Source organism: Rhodnius prolixus, unplaced genomic scaffold (genome assembly GCF_049639745.1).
Source record: "Rhodnius prolixus isolate KJV_2025 unplaced genomic scaffold, Rpr scaffold_2, whole genome shotgun sequence".
NCBI lineage: Eukaryota > Metazoa > Arthropoda > Insecta > Hemiptera > Reduviidae > Rhodnius > Rhodnius prolixus.
This window is the reverse complement of record NW_027411592.1, coordinates 13,179,721-13,195,412: the sequence shown is the minus strand read 5'-3', so window position 1 is coordinate 13,195,412 and position 15,692 is coordinate 13,179,721. Positions and strand designations below refer to the sequence as shown.

Here is a 15,692-nt window from a genome sequence, read left to right as displayed (position 1 = left end):
AGTTTAAGAAACCTGCGAATTGTTTGGTGCAAACAGCAAAAAAGCCATCAATAATTTGCATTGCTTTAAAATAAATCGATTGAACTAGGAGAATGTGCCAATATAATATATTGAATATACATATTCAAGTTTTGAAATTACATTTATTTTTTTATTAGTAAGACTAAGCAGATTGTAAGAACTGAATAGTTTCATGAAGTTCCAATGAGGAAAGGCTTTTACTCTTCCAGAACCCTTCTATACAGAAGAATATATGTTACACCATTGACAAAAAACGTCAACCTGAAACGGAGCAAGTCTGACAGAGCCTAAACATTTTGTTGGCTCATGTAATTTTTCCTCCAACATTTAAAACAATCTTCAACTTCGGCATGTCTCTTCTCCAAAACCTTTTAAACACCTATGCCATATTCTGGTTTTTAGCTATTAGAGAAGATTGAAAGGAATGAAAACACTTCCTCAAACTCAAACAAATATGTCAACGCCTAGTACCGTTTCTCTTTCATTTTATTAAATATCAGCTGAAATTACACGTTATGAAAAAAAGTCAAAGCTCAGAGTAATTAGCGGTCATCGCATTCTGATTTCCATAGCGACAAGTGAAAATTGTTGTAACCATTTTCGAAAATATTTAAAACTTACAGGAATTTATTCAGTAAAATTGTCATTCCGATTAACCAATCGTACTTAGAAGTAGTTTTCAAATTAAAGTGAATAAGTAAATAAGAATTTAGAAATCAAGGTTCAAAAATAAAAATAAAAACAAATTCTGGAAAAACTGAACAATATACTCAGTAAAAGTGCCAATTCAAGTTCCCGCATTTAAGCGGAGATATTTTAACATTTGGACTGGTTGTCTAATAAAACTATTTACAATATCAGGAAACTTTAAAACGTACAAACCTAGATAATAATTATAAAAACTTTGTAGCTTATTACTTTGAGTACGTATAAAGTAACTGTGGATTCGATTTCAAAAATTCCATTTCAAAATTTAAGATGCTATTTCATTACTTTTTTTTGCAGTTTTTTTCCTCAAATGTAGGACAAGCATTCTTCTACATTTTTCACACTACTATATAATTTATTTTATCTAAGCTTACACAAACACGTACGTTTAAATATATAAATTATATATACGTATATAAGGACTTTTTGCTAGTTTCTTTCCGGGTTGTCGCAAGAATACAGCCTCTTGAGCAATATCTGGAGTCAAAGTTTCTAAGCACTAAGTGGTCAGATTGCATGTGGCCTGCTCACTTTCCGAGACACTGCAACTAACCTTACTCCTGCTGTAAATAATGGAGAGGCAAGCGCAAATCACGACCCAAGAATTACATGAACATTAATATAAGTATATATATACAATCTATGAAGTAACCGCAACACCAAACTAAGCTTTCTTATTTCTTCTAAAAACACCGTCTCAATAATAAATACTCAAGACAACAATGTAAACTAACTATTCGATTAATCATCATCTACCATCTTAGCTAATAAAAAAATAATCATATTTTTCTTCCTCTAATCACGAATGAAATTGAGCAGGGTAGTAACCATGAGAAAGAGAGGTGGATTTTGCAAATGAATCTTCCACTCGCTATTGTTATGAACAGCATAACACAAAAACGGAAAATCACAGATAGTTTACATTTTCTTTTGCAACTGGAGACACGATAATAAAGAAAGTGTTGTTCTACCAAAAGTAATTCCAAGAAATCAAACCAAAGTCAGTCAACCAGCAGCAGACTTTACTGAAATTAATGTTTTTTTTTTGTTTTTTTTTCAGATAAATAGCTTCTATCATGATCACTACGTATTAACAAACAAATAGCAAAATAAAATGGGGTAGCTATCTGCAAGAACTAATAAGTCTGCTCGATATCTCGATATGTAAAGAGGCGAGTGGTCGCGACAGTTTATTTGAAGATCCAACGAAATAATTTCCTTCGGACGCATTTGCGGAAGTGACCTTCTTTCCTTAGAAATCAATTTAAGTAGAAGTGCAACTAATCAAGCTTCGATGGCCAATCTTCTAAACATGATTGGCAGAGTAGTTAGGAGTCATGAGTGCCAGAATTGTCATGATTAGATTGGGGAAACTGAGTAGCACTATTACGAGTACTTACGTCAGTGTCTTTTTTGTAAGTTTTTGTTCTAGTAAGTTTCTTCTGAGGTAAGAAAATCTTTTAGGATTTCTTTGGATGTGACTAAAGATTCTTTTAAGCGACATAATGTTTCAAGTACTGCGCCAGGCACCTCAATAAACACAATTAATTACAATGAAAGAAATAGAAACGTAATTCGCAATAAAATTGTACTTTTGCAAGAAGCGTAACCCTAAACATTATTTCCCAAATGTAGCAAACGTATATGAGAAATATTGCAAAATGAATTCTAGGTACATAAATAGGCAATTTAGCTTTTGGACATAAAAAATGCAGAAATTATTTTCAAGAATAAACAAAGAAAAATACAAGAAAAGTTTTTGCAGAAAAGTGGGCACTTCCAGTTAAATGGTTTGAATATAAGCTGCGCATAAACGAAATATCAAATTTACATTTTTATACACATTTTTCCGTTTATTAAGTTAAAAGGATTTTAACAGAGACTAAAGGATGAAAACATTTAGAAATACGCACTCTCAGGGACATAGGAGGCTGGTGAAAACTTAAAATAAAAATTCTGCTCAATTGTGGTGCTTCATATTACAGTTTGAAGATAAGATTCTTGAGAAGTGAAGACAGATATCCAATAAAGTATAACGCAACATAAAAACTACATGTATCTCTCACTTGTTTATTTTGTATATATTAAACAAAAATAAATAAATAAAAGATTATTCAATACTAATAAATTCAAGGCAAAATTTCATATTAAATCATATTTTATATCCGGTTGTTCTTACATTGTGATACTTAAACCTTAATTACAGCATTATTGCATTTTAATTGAACAATTTTATTGTTTATATTTACAGACATCCATTAAACTGCACGTGTTACAGTTTCGTAACGCAGACAGTTTACTAAATCAACCATATTCAAGCAACTATAACTACAGTTGGATGAACCAGTTTGTAGTCACTCATCCCCCAGGAGATCTTCTTCAGGCCATTTAAAATGACAATTTGGAAGGAAGCTATTAAAGCTTCAAAACTAAAAAAGCAAAAGTTGTATTCCCATACAACTGAAATCAATGATTCAATATATTCAATTGTAATGAAATATTTCAATAGTTTTATTGTACAGAGAAAGAAACATTATTATTTATGTTTGAAATCAAAATTATTTGTTTGATTAATCCTATAAAGGACACTAAACCCATAACGAACATTAATTACAACATAAAATTCTAAAGAATTCCAGATTATCCTACTGAGAAAACTGAAATAAAATCGTTTCCACATTTCTATTATTGACAGGATTTAGATGTAGAATGGAATATCAAATTTGAGACTTCTCGTAAGTTTCGAAAACTTATCCTTACATTAATTACTAATTTGACACTGACAATTGTATCCAAAGTAATTCAATCTGGTGATAAATGTGTTTAATCGCTCTAATTTTAATAATTGACCGGCCAGTAAGTTTCTAATGATGAATGATTTATTTAAAGCAGCATTACAAACTAGAAGGATGGAATTATGCAATAATAATCAATATCCGCATAGATCATAGAATAAGAAAAACAAAACAAAAGCAATAAAACTTTTTTCCAAGCAAACATGAAGGATGTCAAGGTCGGTTAGTAGTGCGAGGTAGTGTGGCATGGTATGTGAAAAATTAAAAATAATTAACAAGTAAAATAAAATTGTGCAATTTAGATGGAGGCACTGGTATTTTTTTTTTTTTGCGGTCAAATTGTTGTCAATTATTCTCAGAGAAAATCGCTTGGGTAATAATGGAAGTCGTGATAGGTGAAGCATGCTTGAGGAGACACGTTGAAAGTTTCTATCTCTTATACACCTTAACCTAAAAAAGATTAGATTACAATCTTGTATTTTTTTATGAACACCCAAATTTCCGAAACACGACGGGAATTTATCTTCTATTTGATCGAAATAAGGGAATAAGAGATTGCTTCGTATAAAACACATCTTCATAACTGAGTCGTTTAGAAATAATTTGCAATTTACGGATCTAAAACTGAATCATCTACTACGCATCTTGAATATTTCAAAAATAAAATTTAATTTATTTAATAGTTTTCAGTAAGATATAGTAAAGTCACGTTCACATTAAATAAAAGCTATCAGATTCAGTCACTGATCTTCGGTGGAACTGAATAGCATTTTAGTCATTTTCATTCTTACATTGCTTATGATTTTTTTTTGCTTTGCATACGTGAATATCGATCTCCAAAGTATTTTCCTTCCAATAACCTCGTTTGCAGACCTCTAATTTCCTCTTCCAAAACTTCTATTGTGTCCTTGGCTGTCCTGTCTTTTTTCTTGATATTTTGTGAACTTTCAAATTTAAAAGTAAAAATCCTTTTCGTTCATCTGACTTCATACATTCTCATTAGGTATCTAAACAAAACCCAACCTTTTTATGGTTAATTATTTCCTGGAAACCTTGTTTCAAGGTTATCCTGCTTGAAGGCCTTCAAGCTGGATACATGTTGAATCCTAGAAATGTTGCAGCTACATCTCCAGAAGTCCATATCCACGGCCAACAAAATTTATTACCCTTTCTTTTATTCTACACCATGACCTTAAGGATATGAATTAACTTTTTTCTTTGAACTATTTTAATATTTATTTTTTTCAATAAAAACATTTAAGTAAAATTCCCAACTACGAGGTAATACTAATCATTAATTATAGGGAAGAGGTATTTGCTTTATTTGTCATATATCCGTCTTCTGTTGGCTGAGTTCTAATCCTCATTCGGAGAACACTTCAGGAGCTATAACCAGCTAATGCCTAATCAGGCAACTGAAAACGATGTAGGATATTCTACCCTGACATGATGCCTTATGCTTTTACCCATCTCTTCCAGTCTTTAAGGGCTTCCTCTAGATACAGCTTAAAGTGGACCGTTGAAAGCCAATATCCTTGTTTGCGGCCCTTCTAAATAAACAAAATAGTGAGATTATTTTCTATTTTAACTTGAGTTACTGCTCCGTTGTAAAAGTTTTTAATTGCAGAGCTAAGACTTCTGCTACTAACTCCTACTCTCTCCATTTTTTTCCTTCAGCAGCTTTTATGGCACGCTAGTGAAATAACTAACAAAATATAAGAGCCCTCGGATCGCAGGAAAACTATTTAAAATGATTTACATATAAATAGGTTAAGAAAATACATGTTCGCTTAAAAGGGTAGAAAGTTAATCGATTCTTTATAATTGCATTCATTTTTTCCTTGTAAAATGAAAGTGCATTATGCATTTTGAAAATGAAATTTTCTTCAAAGCTTTCAAAATTAAAAGCCTGCTTAAAGTAGCGACCATTTGGTTGCAACAAATTATGTCCTCACATAATGTTTTTGTTCTTTATCATTTATTCTCCATAATATTTAACGCATTTCCCACCTCTCTGCTAGGGAAATATATTATTTGCAAAATACGTTCAAATGTGCTGAATAGATCCAAGATTGTTGAGCAGGAAAAGGCGCTGTAAAATATTGTGTTCATAATGTAATTACTTCTTTAAAAAAACAATATTAAAAAAATATATATAATTGTTGAAGTAAAGAAAATGTCGTGTGAATTTTTTTACTTGTATATTATCACCAACATGTCCAATTTACTGTAATTAGATAGTGTCTATTTCAACGTCTGAAATCGTAGCCGAGTTTATTATCTCCGCTGGTTCATGGCCAGATCTTAACACTCAACGAAAACAGCAAACACAAGGCAGCAGCTGTCTTTTGAGGCCATCTGTAAGTAGGATTAGACAATCCTGATTAAAATAAAATGGTATTAAAATATAATTACTTCACTTTTCAAGTCACGTAGGCAAACGTTTATTGCCATATAATTGGGGAATATATAATTGTGGTGGTATTAAAATAAATAAGTGTTAAGATTGGTAGAGATCCTAGAGAACTGGTCCTGAGTTAAATTTATCTCCGGTTGGCGTGAATGTAATCTGAAATGAACTCCACTATCTTTTCTCTTCACCAATATTTACTTTATCTTACCCTTATAAGAGAAATTGCTGCAATCTAGCTTCTTGAAATACAAGAAAAAGTGTCTTTTACGGGAACATCTGTGTTATTTAGTTGGCCCGTGATCAACAAAGAAAATTGGAAAAAAAACGATTAAAAACTCTTAAGTTCGTATTACTTTATAATGCTTCATAAGAATTTTATTTACTAATCGTGGCGATATGAGCATAACTGATAAAGCAAATGAAAACTAAAATTAAATGGACATTAACAACTGCCCTTAATCACTACCGAGTCAGTAAAAATTATTATTTTTGTTTTTATTCCTTACAAAAGCATTAATTAACGCCATTCGTTCTCCTAAGTGAGGTTGTGTTTTATAATTTATTAATTAATATTTAACCATAGTCAACACAAAATTAAATTCAAAATCTTATAATAAATATTAAAATATAAAGAGGAAACAAAGAATAGAAATTTCTGTGGGTACAGCCATAATGTTTAAAAGAGGGAAAGAAACACCTTTATTTTGCATTCAGCACATCTGAATCATTTTAAACCTTAACCATACTTTAATGCATCAACTATATTTTTAAGAGTAACTAAGCTTCATTTGAGCAATCAATCTCATTTGATTGAACATTAAGAAGATTAAGATACAGATAGTTTCCACAAAGAGATGTTTCTGTAAATATTATAAACAATATTTATAAATTTTATAACTAACACTAGAGATTAAGGGATTATAGAAAATCTAAGAGACCATCGTTCAGATTAGATATCAAGTAATCTGATTCAGCCTTTTCCAATAATTTTTTCTCTGCCAATAATTTATAATTTACTTAGTTCCCTTGCCCAGCTAAATGGAATACTGTGGAATCAAGCAAGTCAAGGAACCCAAGGTATAGAATCTTGGGAAGTAAAAAGAAAAGTTATCCATCCCAAGGATTATACAACACTAACTTAACAGTCTCTTGGAGCTCATATGAACTCTACTGTACAGTAAATAGCAGTAAGAGGTATTGAATTGGAGATTAAAAATAACATTAACTGGGTAGACTAGATTATTGTAATGCAAAGGAGAAGTTTAAATCCTTTTATAGATTTGGTATCCTGGAAGACAGCGGCCTAGTTTACTAATATTTCTCGTCGCATACAAAATCTAAAGTAAACCTAGTACCGCCGCAAAAGACAGCAGTTTGGCACACTTCCCTAACCACAATAATAATAGGCTACTTTTCTCTAATTTAATATTTTTATAAAAATTGTAACTATTGGTAATTATGCTTTCTAAATTATATTTAAAGAAATTTAATGTAAGCGCAAACTTCCTATCCCTTGAACCCCTGAGAAAATAAAGCAAAGTCTTATATCTGTCAGACATATTCCTTCTGATCTCTATTAGGTATATTGGACCACTTTTCACTAAAAATTAATTTTAGGAAGTACTGGCTCTGGAGAGGATGTAATTTTTAAAAAGATTTAACAATATATTTTTTTAAATAAGGGAACATTTAAGTTGTTTCTTGTCGCAGATATGTTCCAATTCTGCCATTAAGTCCCGACGGATGCTAAGTGTCTAAAGAAGGAGCAAGATTTTTCCCCTTCATTTTATACCCTGGGATAAAATTGATCCTGGGGTCTCTTTTCAAGAGGGATTGCCTAACAATAATTCAAATAAGTCACGATTAGGTTCCTAATCTACATTTTTGGATTTGCTTAACTCAATATGACTGTCTGTGTAATTAAGAACGTCTTATATTGTCAAAGCTGATTATCTAAAGAAGAAATGTTTTTAGCGCATTTAGTAAATTGTTAAAAGATAACTGAAAAAACACACCAAAAAGAAAGTCGCCAATTAAGAGTAATCCGTTTTGGATCCGTCATCCATAAATACAAGTTTTCAGTGGTTCTAGATTATTCCGAAAACAACTTCGATGGTTTAGTTTCTCAAACATTGTTCCATCTCTTTTCATTAAAACATTCTTCGGAAAATATTATTTTATTGATTTTGGGAGCAATGTACATAATAAATCTTGAAATCTTTTTGAGTTTGAAGGTGGCACTGCAAAATGTTAAGTAGTGCGTAAAGTTCACACTTTTTATTGACTTCAAATGTAATTTACAATAGGTACATAAGTCACTAGCTTAGATAAGGATAATAAAACACTTATAGTCAAATATAAAGATGCGTTTTGGATACGTTTCTTGATAAAGAAATGTAGAAACAATTTGGAGAATGATTAGGCTATTCAGGTAAACTGTTTATTTGTAAAATAAACAGCCAGTTAAACATACTTTTAACGAAAAATTTGTCAATTAATTATGGAGTTATTTAACGAACAATTATTATTATATTCCAAAGTTTAAAGAATTATAATTAAAATAGAAAACTAAATGGAGACCAAGCGTAAAAGCAATGGGTCTAGGCAGGGAATTAATATTTAACAGATGAGTTTTGATGATAACCAAGGAAAACAATATTCACCACTGAGATAACACGCTCCAAATGTGCAGATATAGCGTGGAGAGGCTGATATCACATAATACTGTATTCAAACTGGTTTGAAACATGAATAAATTTTGCCTTAGCGATAGTAAATCATCTTTTCACTAAATAATGCTGTTTAATTACACTTTTCTCTTGGTTCAATAAAACAACAGCGTTCTCACTATTTCCATTTTAGGTTTTACAACAACGTTCAGTCTAAAATATGGAGTACGACTAACAAATCTGGTATGACCGAACTTGAACGTTTCACATACTAATTGTTTAAATTCTCTAGAGGTTAGCCAGGGGCATACACTAGTTAGAATTTTTCCCCAGTTGTCAGATGGTAGAAGTCCTTGACCAATCGTTGATAAGATGATATTATTTCTAAGGAATCTAGAGTTTTGGTTAATTCATAAATTCAAAAATTTTCCGCTCGCGTTTCGAACTAAATATAGTTCGAAATTGGAGTAAAGATTTTCTTAAATTATAAACAGATCAAAACTCAAGATCCTCAGAAATAGTATCATCTCATCAACGAAATCAGACAACTATACCCTTCGTTCTGATTTAGTCTTATACAAGTAGATCATCGGGAGCGAACTCTGAAACGCCACATAACAACCAATCTAACCTCTCCATCAAATGGAATGAACTTAAGTATCAATATAGAATGCATACAAGCGGAGAAGAAGCTGAGTCTCCCAGCATCAAATGGTATGCCTACGTTAAATGTTATGTTTATTAAATTCGTTTAAAGTCTCAACCCTATGTATTTCAACAAATTAAATATTTAACCTAGGAAGCTTGGAACTTTTATTATAGATTGAAAGCAATAGCAGGAAGAGGTATTTACAAAATAATAATGAAACAGAAAGTTACAAAATAACATATATTCACAAAATATATCTACAGGAATTTGACACTTGGCAACAAACTCGAATCTAATGACTGCAAATGGCCACTTTCATGCTCTGTTATACAGCTTTAAGTCCTTCTTGAAACGTAAGCTGTTTTTGTTGTTCAGCCTCTTTTTTCTTTTCCAACGCGATATTCTTATATTTATCGCTTTTCCCTTGATCCTTTTCTACACCTTCGCCTCTCATATACATTATACTAACATTTACGCACGCGTGTATATTGCCGAGATCGCAAGCTTTCACCGCATATTCAAACGCTTTTTTCATGTCCTTAGGTAAATGATCAGTTTTGGTGTTGTTTCCGTCCATGAAGAGGGCGCTTAAATGGTGACAAGCGTCTCCATGTTTACCATCGCAGCCTTTCCGCAGCCTCTCCACCCCCTGTAACATATTTAATAGAATCTTATTAAAATTTCACAAAATATTGAGGTTCATTGATGTTCACTTACAAGTACTAAACAGTAGAGGGTAAGTACCCCAATTAAGATCTGTTATGGGCAACCCTCAATTCTAAAAAGTATCTCTGAAAACCCATAAAAAGCCGTTCAAAATCCCACAATACATCCTATAAAAGATTCATTTCTTTCCCTAATAAAATCAACACCATTACAAAAAATTGGAAACTTCCAAACTAAAAATTATGATTCTAAGTCACAGTTGAACTCTTTAACAGTACCAAAAATGTAATGTAAAGCTTGTGGTTCCTGCAATTTATCGTTTTCGAGATTTTCGTTTCCATTTTGGAAACTCAAGATAGAAAAGTTACCGTAACCGCGGGAGTTTCTCTGACCATTAGTATCAGGAAGTAAAATGAGTTTGTAATTTACTAATTTATTCGATTATGTTTACTAAACAGTTATGGTAATGAAAGTTATGAAAAATTGTAAAAATTAAGTAGAAACCCATCAAAAAGATATAGAAATAAATTCATTCAAGAGAGATAAAGAAAGTATTCAATATTTATTGAATTTATCTATAATTTTATAGATGCTAACAAATAAAGACCTCAGTACGTTAATTCTCTATTTTTGCTGTCATAACAGTGTAATAACGCTCAGCAAGGTGGACTAATAAAATAAAGTATGTAATTGCAGTTCTACCGCCATAAAGGTAATCAATGGAATTTTAATTTTTTTTATGGTTATTAAAAATTTACAATATACATTGAATTTACTGCAGATGCATGTCACATTATTCCGGTGCATTACAGATTATTTATGGAAATTATTACTGTTTCTGCCATCAAAACCATTTACATAAATAGCTTCTTAAAGTACGCTTAAGAATTTAAGATATACGAATCTAAATAAAATAATTTTAAAATTAGCAGTACAACCATATCTAAACAATCTAGCCATACCAAATTCATAAACAGCAGTAAATTTGCCAGCTTCCTGCTGTTGACAGGTGAGGAAAAATTATGATATGCTTTTTTCCTTTCTAATTGCCAGTTTAGAAATGAAATAACTGCACCACCTGAAGTGCAAACTGATTTAATGGTAGAAAAAAGAAAAAAAAAGATATTTTCACTTCAAAGTAAAGTTCTCTTTATCTTTGGGAGAATACAAGCTCGAAACACACTTCAAGTCAATTAACAAGTTCAGTCAATGGGCAGCTATTGATTCACGGCTATCCGCCGCACGGTCCAAGTCTACCATATAAATCATTCTATTCCAAGAAGGAGAATACATGCTCTTTGCTAGATTCTTTAATACAAAATGTTTGTGTTATTTATCATGTAGACTTGCCACGCTGTAATCAATTAATTTTCTATTTCTATCACTTTACGAAGCAGCAGTTCAACTCTTTGGAGGTGAAAGGTGAACGGAGAACTAGAACGGAGCATTCATTACTATGTTCCTTCTTCAACAGGAGCTGCCCGTTTAGGCAATCTAACCTAATCAATTTTTTCTGCACGAAATCATAGGTCTTCTAGAGTAGCAGACTTTAAGGAAATTTTCTCTTAATATATCTTTTCATATAATGACGTAATAGACCCTCCATCTCTTCGAGGAACTTGAAATCTATGCGGGTATCCCATCCTATCATGACAAAAGTTCTCATGTCTCCAACGACATAGATGTAGCTAATATGCAAACGCATTCCTTGATATTCCAAGATATCCATTGATGTTAAATCCTAAACTGAAAAAACAAAAAAATGATTTGAAAGTTTTATGGGTAATTACTAGAGAAAGACTATCTTTGAGACTAATTATCCTCCACGATTTCGAATTGGGGTGGGTGAGAGATGTGTACGGTCAGAGACATAAGATGTTTTATTAAAATCACGAACACGATTAAAAACAATTATATTTACATGGCTCCAGTATGCAACTGGAAAAGCTTTAGAAGCTAAAGAGTTGAACTGTTGGCGTAACTTAAATTAATGCTATAATACAACGATACATAAAAGTAGGTAAGTTAAGGAAGACGTAAGTTAAGGAAGACGCCGGCATTGTTTAAGTTTTATTTGTGAAGTCAGAACAAGAACTCTGAAAAAGTGGTATCAAGAGGTAGCAGTATCAAAGCAACAGTTGTACTGAATTAATTTTCATCTGATTAGTTCAAAAATGTAAGTGTCCTTCTCTCCAAAACATTAGGCTAAATTTTCGGTTAAATTGTATTGTTAAGCATAAAGCAAAAAGATTCGTTTAGTAATAATTTTGTCTTCCTTGAGCCTTGTCCTCCTCAACCCGCTTCCGCGAGTCATCTCTGTTGCAGTTTTTTACATGGAGTAGTTTAATAGCATCCTTACTTTTCCCGTCCGTCCACCTTAATTTTAGTCTGCCTACTCGCCTAACCTTGAATACTTCCTCCTACATGAGTGTTTTGGGCAATTCCTTATCCCACATCCTAAGTAACCCGGCCCATCTGAGTCTGCCGAATTTGATCAATTTGATCATGTCTGCTTTCTGGAAAAGATGCTGTAATTTCTGATTCTCTTTTTTCCTCCAAAAATGTAGATTCGCCAGGAAATCCTTCTTCCAAAGATTTGTAGCATTTATTCATCTTTTTTTGACATTACTCAGGCCTTAGAAACAAACGTAAGCTACAGTAAAAGCAGTATTTTATAAAGGATGACCTTTTGTCCAACTTGAAATTAACTTACTGCTCATTTGCCCATTATAAGTAGCTCCACTTTGTATTCCAAAAATACCTTTTTCTTCCTAGGGATTAGGGAACTCAGATATACGAGTCCACTCTCTCGTGGTGGACTCCTAATTCTAAGAGAGCCGGATAGATTGCCGCCTTTCTAAAGTACAAAAATTTGTTTTTATTTTTCGTTTACTCGGTGCCGCCTTTCCTTTTTAGCTGCATTCACTAAATTAAGGAACGTTTAGTAATAATAAGGCTTTTTAAATAATTGCTTCGTTTTAATTATTATATAGTTAATTGGAACTATTTGTTATTTTACTTAGTAAAAGGAGGAAAAAGTAGTTTTAAAATATTGAAATTAGAAACTTATAAAAGCACAATCCGCTTTGGCTAAATAATTTCATTGTTAGTCATTAAATACTTCCATATATATATTGTGATTATTAATAATTTACATAACATTCCAATAAATATGAATTTGAAAGACATAGTAAATTTAAAGAACTTTGTTAATTACATTTATCGTACAGTTTGTATTTCACTAACTACGATCTCTGTATATCAATTCTGGTTATATAATAACCTCGGCCAACTAAATTTATATTATCTATATAAATTAAGTAGTTGTAGAATAAGTTTGTGATTTATATAAGTTTAAATTTAGCCAAGACATTTATCACTGTCTGGTCTCCTGCAGGCAATCTACTGAAATTCCTCCAGAACATTAATTTTAATTTAAAAAGGTACATTTTCAGGGAGCAAGTCTTAATTTATGCAGGAAAGTTTTTTCCTCAATTATTTATCTAATTAACCTATTTAGCATTTTCCCTCATAGCAATGGCCTTCCAAAAAAACAAAATAAGGAAAAAGCAAGCAAAGCATCACAAACAGCCAAAATAAACAACAACCGCTCCCAACAATACATGCAAATACAATTCCTTTATTTGCATAAAACAACTACCATATCTGTCAACAATCTAATATTATAGACAGATATGTAAAATATAATAAAGTGTGGAAAAAAAATTGCCTCATCTGTAACTTTCTCAATGAATAAATTTAGTTAAATTTGTTTTTTGGTCATTTTATTAACATTTGAGGATATTGGCGCCTGGTGCCTTTTTTCAGTGCTCCGGACAGTGTCCTCTTGTTACAGACACCACTGGCCATCATCGGACAGTGGGCTATAAGAAGCTTCTTAGGAAGAGAAAATCTAAGGGCCAGCGTTGGAACCCTGACAACTTAGCTAATCCCTTCCCTTTAATTGATAACTTAAAATCTGCTTTACTATAATATTCTCTATTATGTAACAAGTATTTTAAAGATTTTAAGACATCGTTAAGAAAAAGGTAGATATCCAGCTGAAATATTCAGAAAATTTTATAAAAAGTGAATGGAAAAATTGAATGAACCAACAACTTAAAATTGGTTTCAATAATTCAAGCGTGGATATCAGGTTTGATGAAGAATTCTGACTGAAGCAAACTTGGTTGAGGTACTCTTTAATTATAAAATAATGTGAAACCACTGCACAAATCTACTAGAAACCGGTACATTAATAATATCCAGAATGAAAACAAAAATTTGAGCTTGTAAACCTGCTCTTCTTTAGCACAAACATTAAGTTCTATTATTATAATATTATTATTATTATTATTATTATTATTTTTTTTTTTTTTTTTTTTTTTTTTGGCGCATCAACAGCTGAGGTCATTAGCGCCCGGAGCTTTTTCCAGTGCACTGCCGGCCTCCGGACAGTGTTCTCTCGTTACAGACAACACTGTCCATCACCGGACAGTGAGCTGTAAGAAGCTCCTAGGAAGAGAAAATCTAAGGGTCAGCTGCTGGATTCGAACCCGGGACCTCCGCGTGGGAGTCCAGTATGCTAACCTCATAGCTAATCCCTTCCCTTAATTTATTATTATTATTATTATTATTACTATTATATTATTAGATTATTTACTATTATTTCTAAAACATCTAAAAAAATTATGTAGGTGTGTAATTTGAATTATTAACAATAAAGTTCCTTTACAATATTAAAGCCTAAGTATATTATTTATTTATTACTTAATCATTAAAATTAGTATTGAAATAGTACAATGATTTCTTTATTGCCTCTGATTGCTCTTAATAGGAAAAAATTCAATCCTGTATATTTTTGATACCATAAAATGGTTTAACAAATCGATCTGTTTGTAGGGAGAATGTATCAACCATAACTCAAAAACTAAAAATCTCTGGAATTTCAAATTAACATTTCAGTTAGTGGATGTGACTTGTGATTTTTCAACAACAGTTATAATGTTAACAAAAAGTTATGTTAAAAAAGTTCTATAACTTCTATTAGATACATTTTCCCAGAGCAATGCCATAAAGGGTGATTAAGTTTATTTCTAAAGTTACATTTTCAAGTCCCATTTAAGTCATGTAAAATGTATAAAAGGATTAAATAGTAACCACAATTTCAAAATTTGAATCTGACCAAAGAAAGATCTTTTAGTGTTTAGCGTTTTCTACAATCGAAAATGGTGACATACCGTTGGCGTGACCATCATGTGTGCATTATGGATTCAACTAACTTTATGGTAAAAATCTACGTTTCAAGAACATTTATTTGCATAAAGTGTGGCAAAAAAAAAAAAATTTGGAGCTTTCACAACAGTTTATTGTTATTTTTATAAACCTGAACATCGCTAAATTTAAGTCATAATAGTAAAACATTTTTGGTAGAAAGAATTAGGCAATACACTACTTCTTCAGGGAATCTTGACCTAACTTTCTGGTAATCCAGCCTAAAATATGGGCTAAACTTATCTCACTGTCAGGCACTTAACACAGAATCTGCACAGATAGTTGAATTCGTGTTTGAATACATTGCCAAAAAACCGGAGTGGGGGGGAATTAATTCAGCAGACTTCCGTTTGACTGAGTGTAAGCCACTTTTTCAGACGCAGTAGTTCCGGTAAAAACACAAAACCGGAAATCTTCACGACTTTATTCCCCTTTTAATAAAGGAAAGTAATGGGTAATTTTTTTGTCAAAACTTGATATCCACCTGGGTAAACTTT

General features: G+C 31.8%; 1 protein-coding gene across 1 annotated transcript in view; it reads right to left on the bottom strand.

The window, feature by feature from the left end:
- Positions 1-9,481: 9,481 nt before the first annotated feature.
- Positions 9,482-15,692, bottom strand: part of Coa7 (Cytochrome c oxidase assembly factor 7) — a 49,008-nt gene continuing 42,797 nt past the window's right edge. The window contains exon 4 of the mRNA XM_074117939.1: positions 9,482-9,904. Within this exon, the coding sequence (XP_073974040.1) occupies positions 9,581-9,904 (324 nt within the window). The 3' untranslated portion in view covers positions 9,482-9,580. The remainder of the gene's footprint in view (positions 9,905-15,692) is intronic.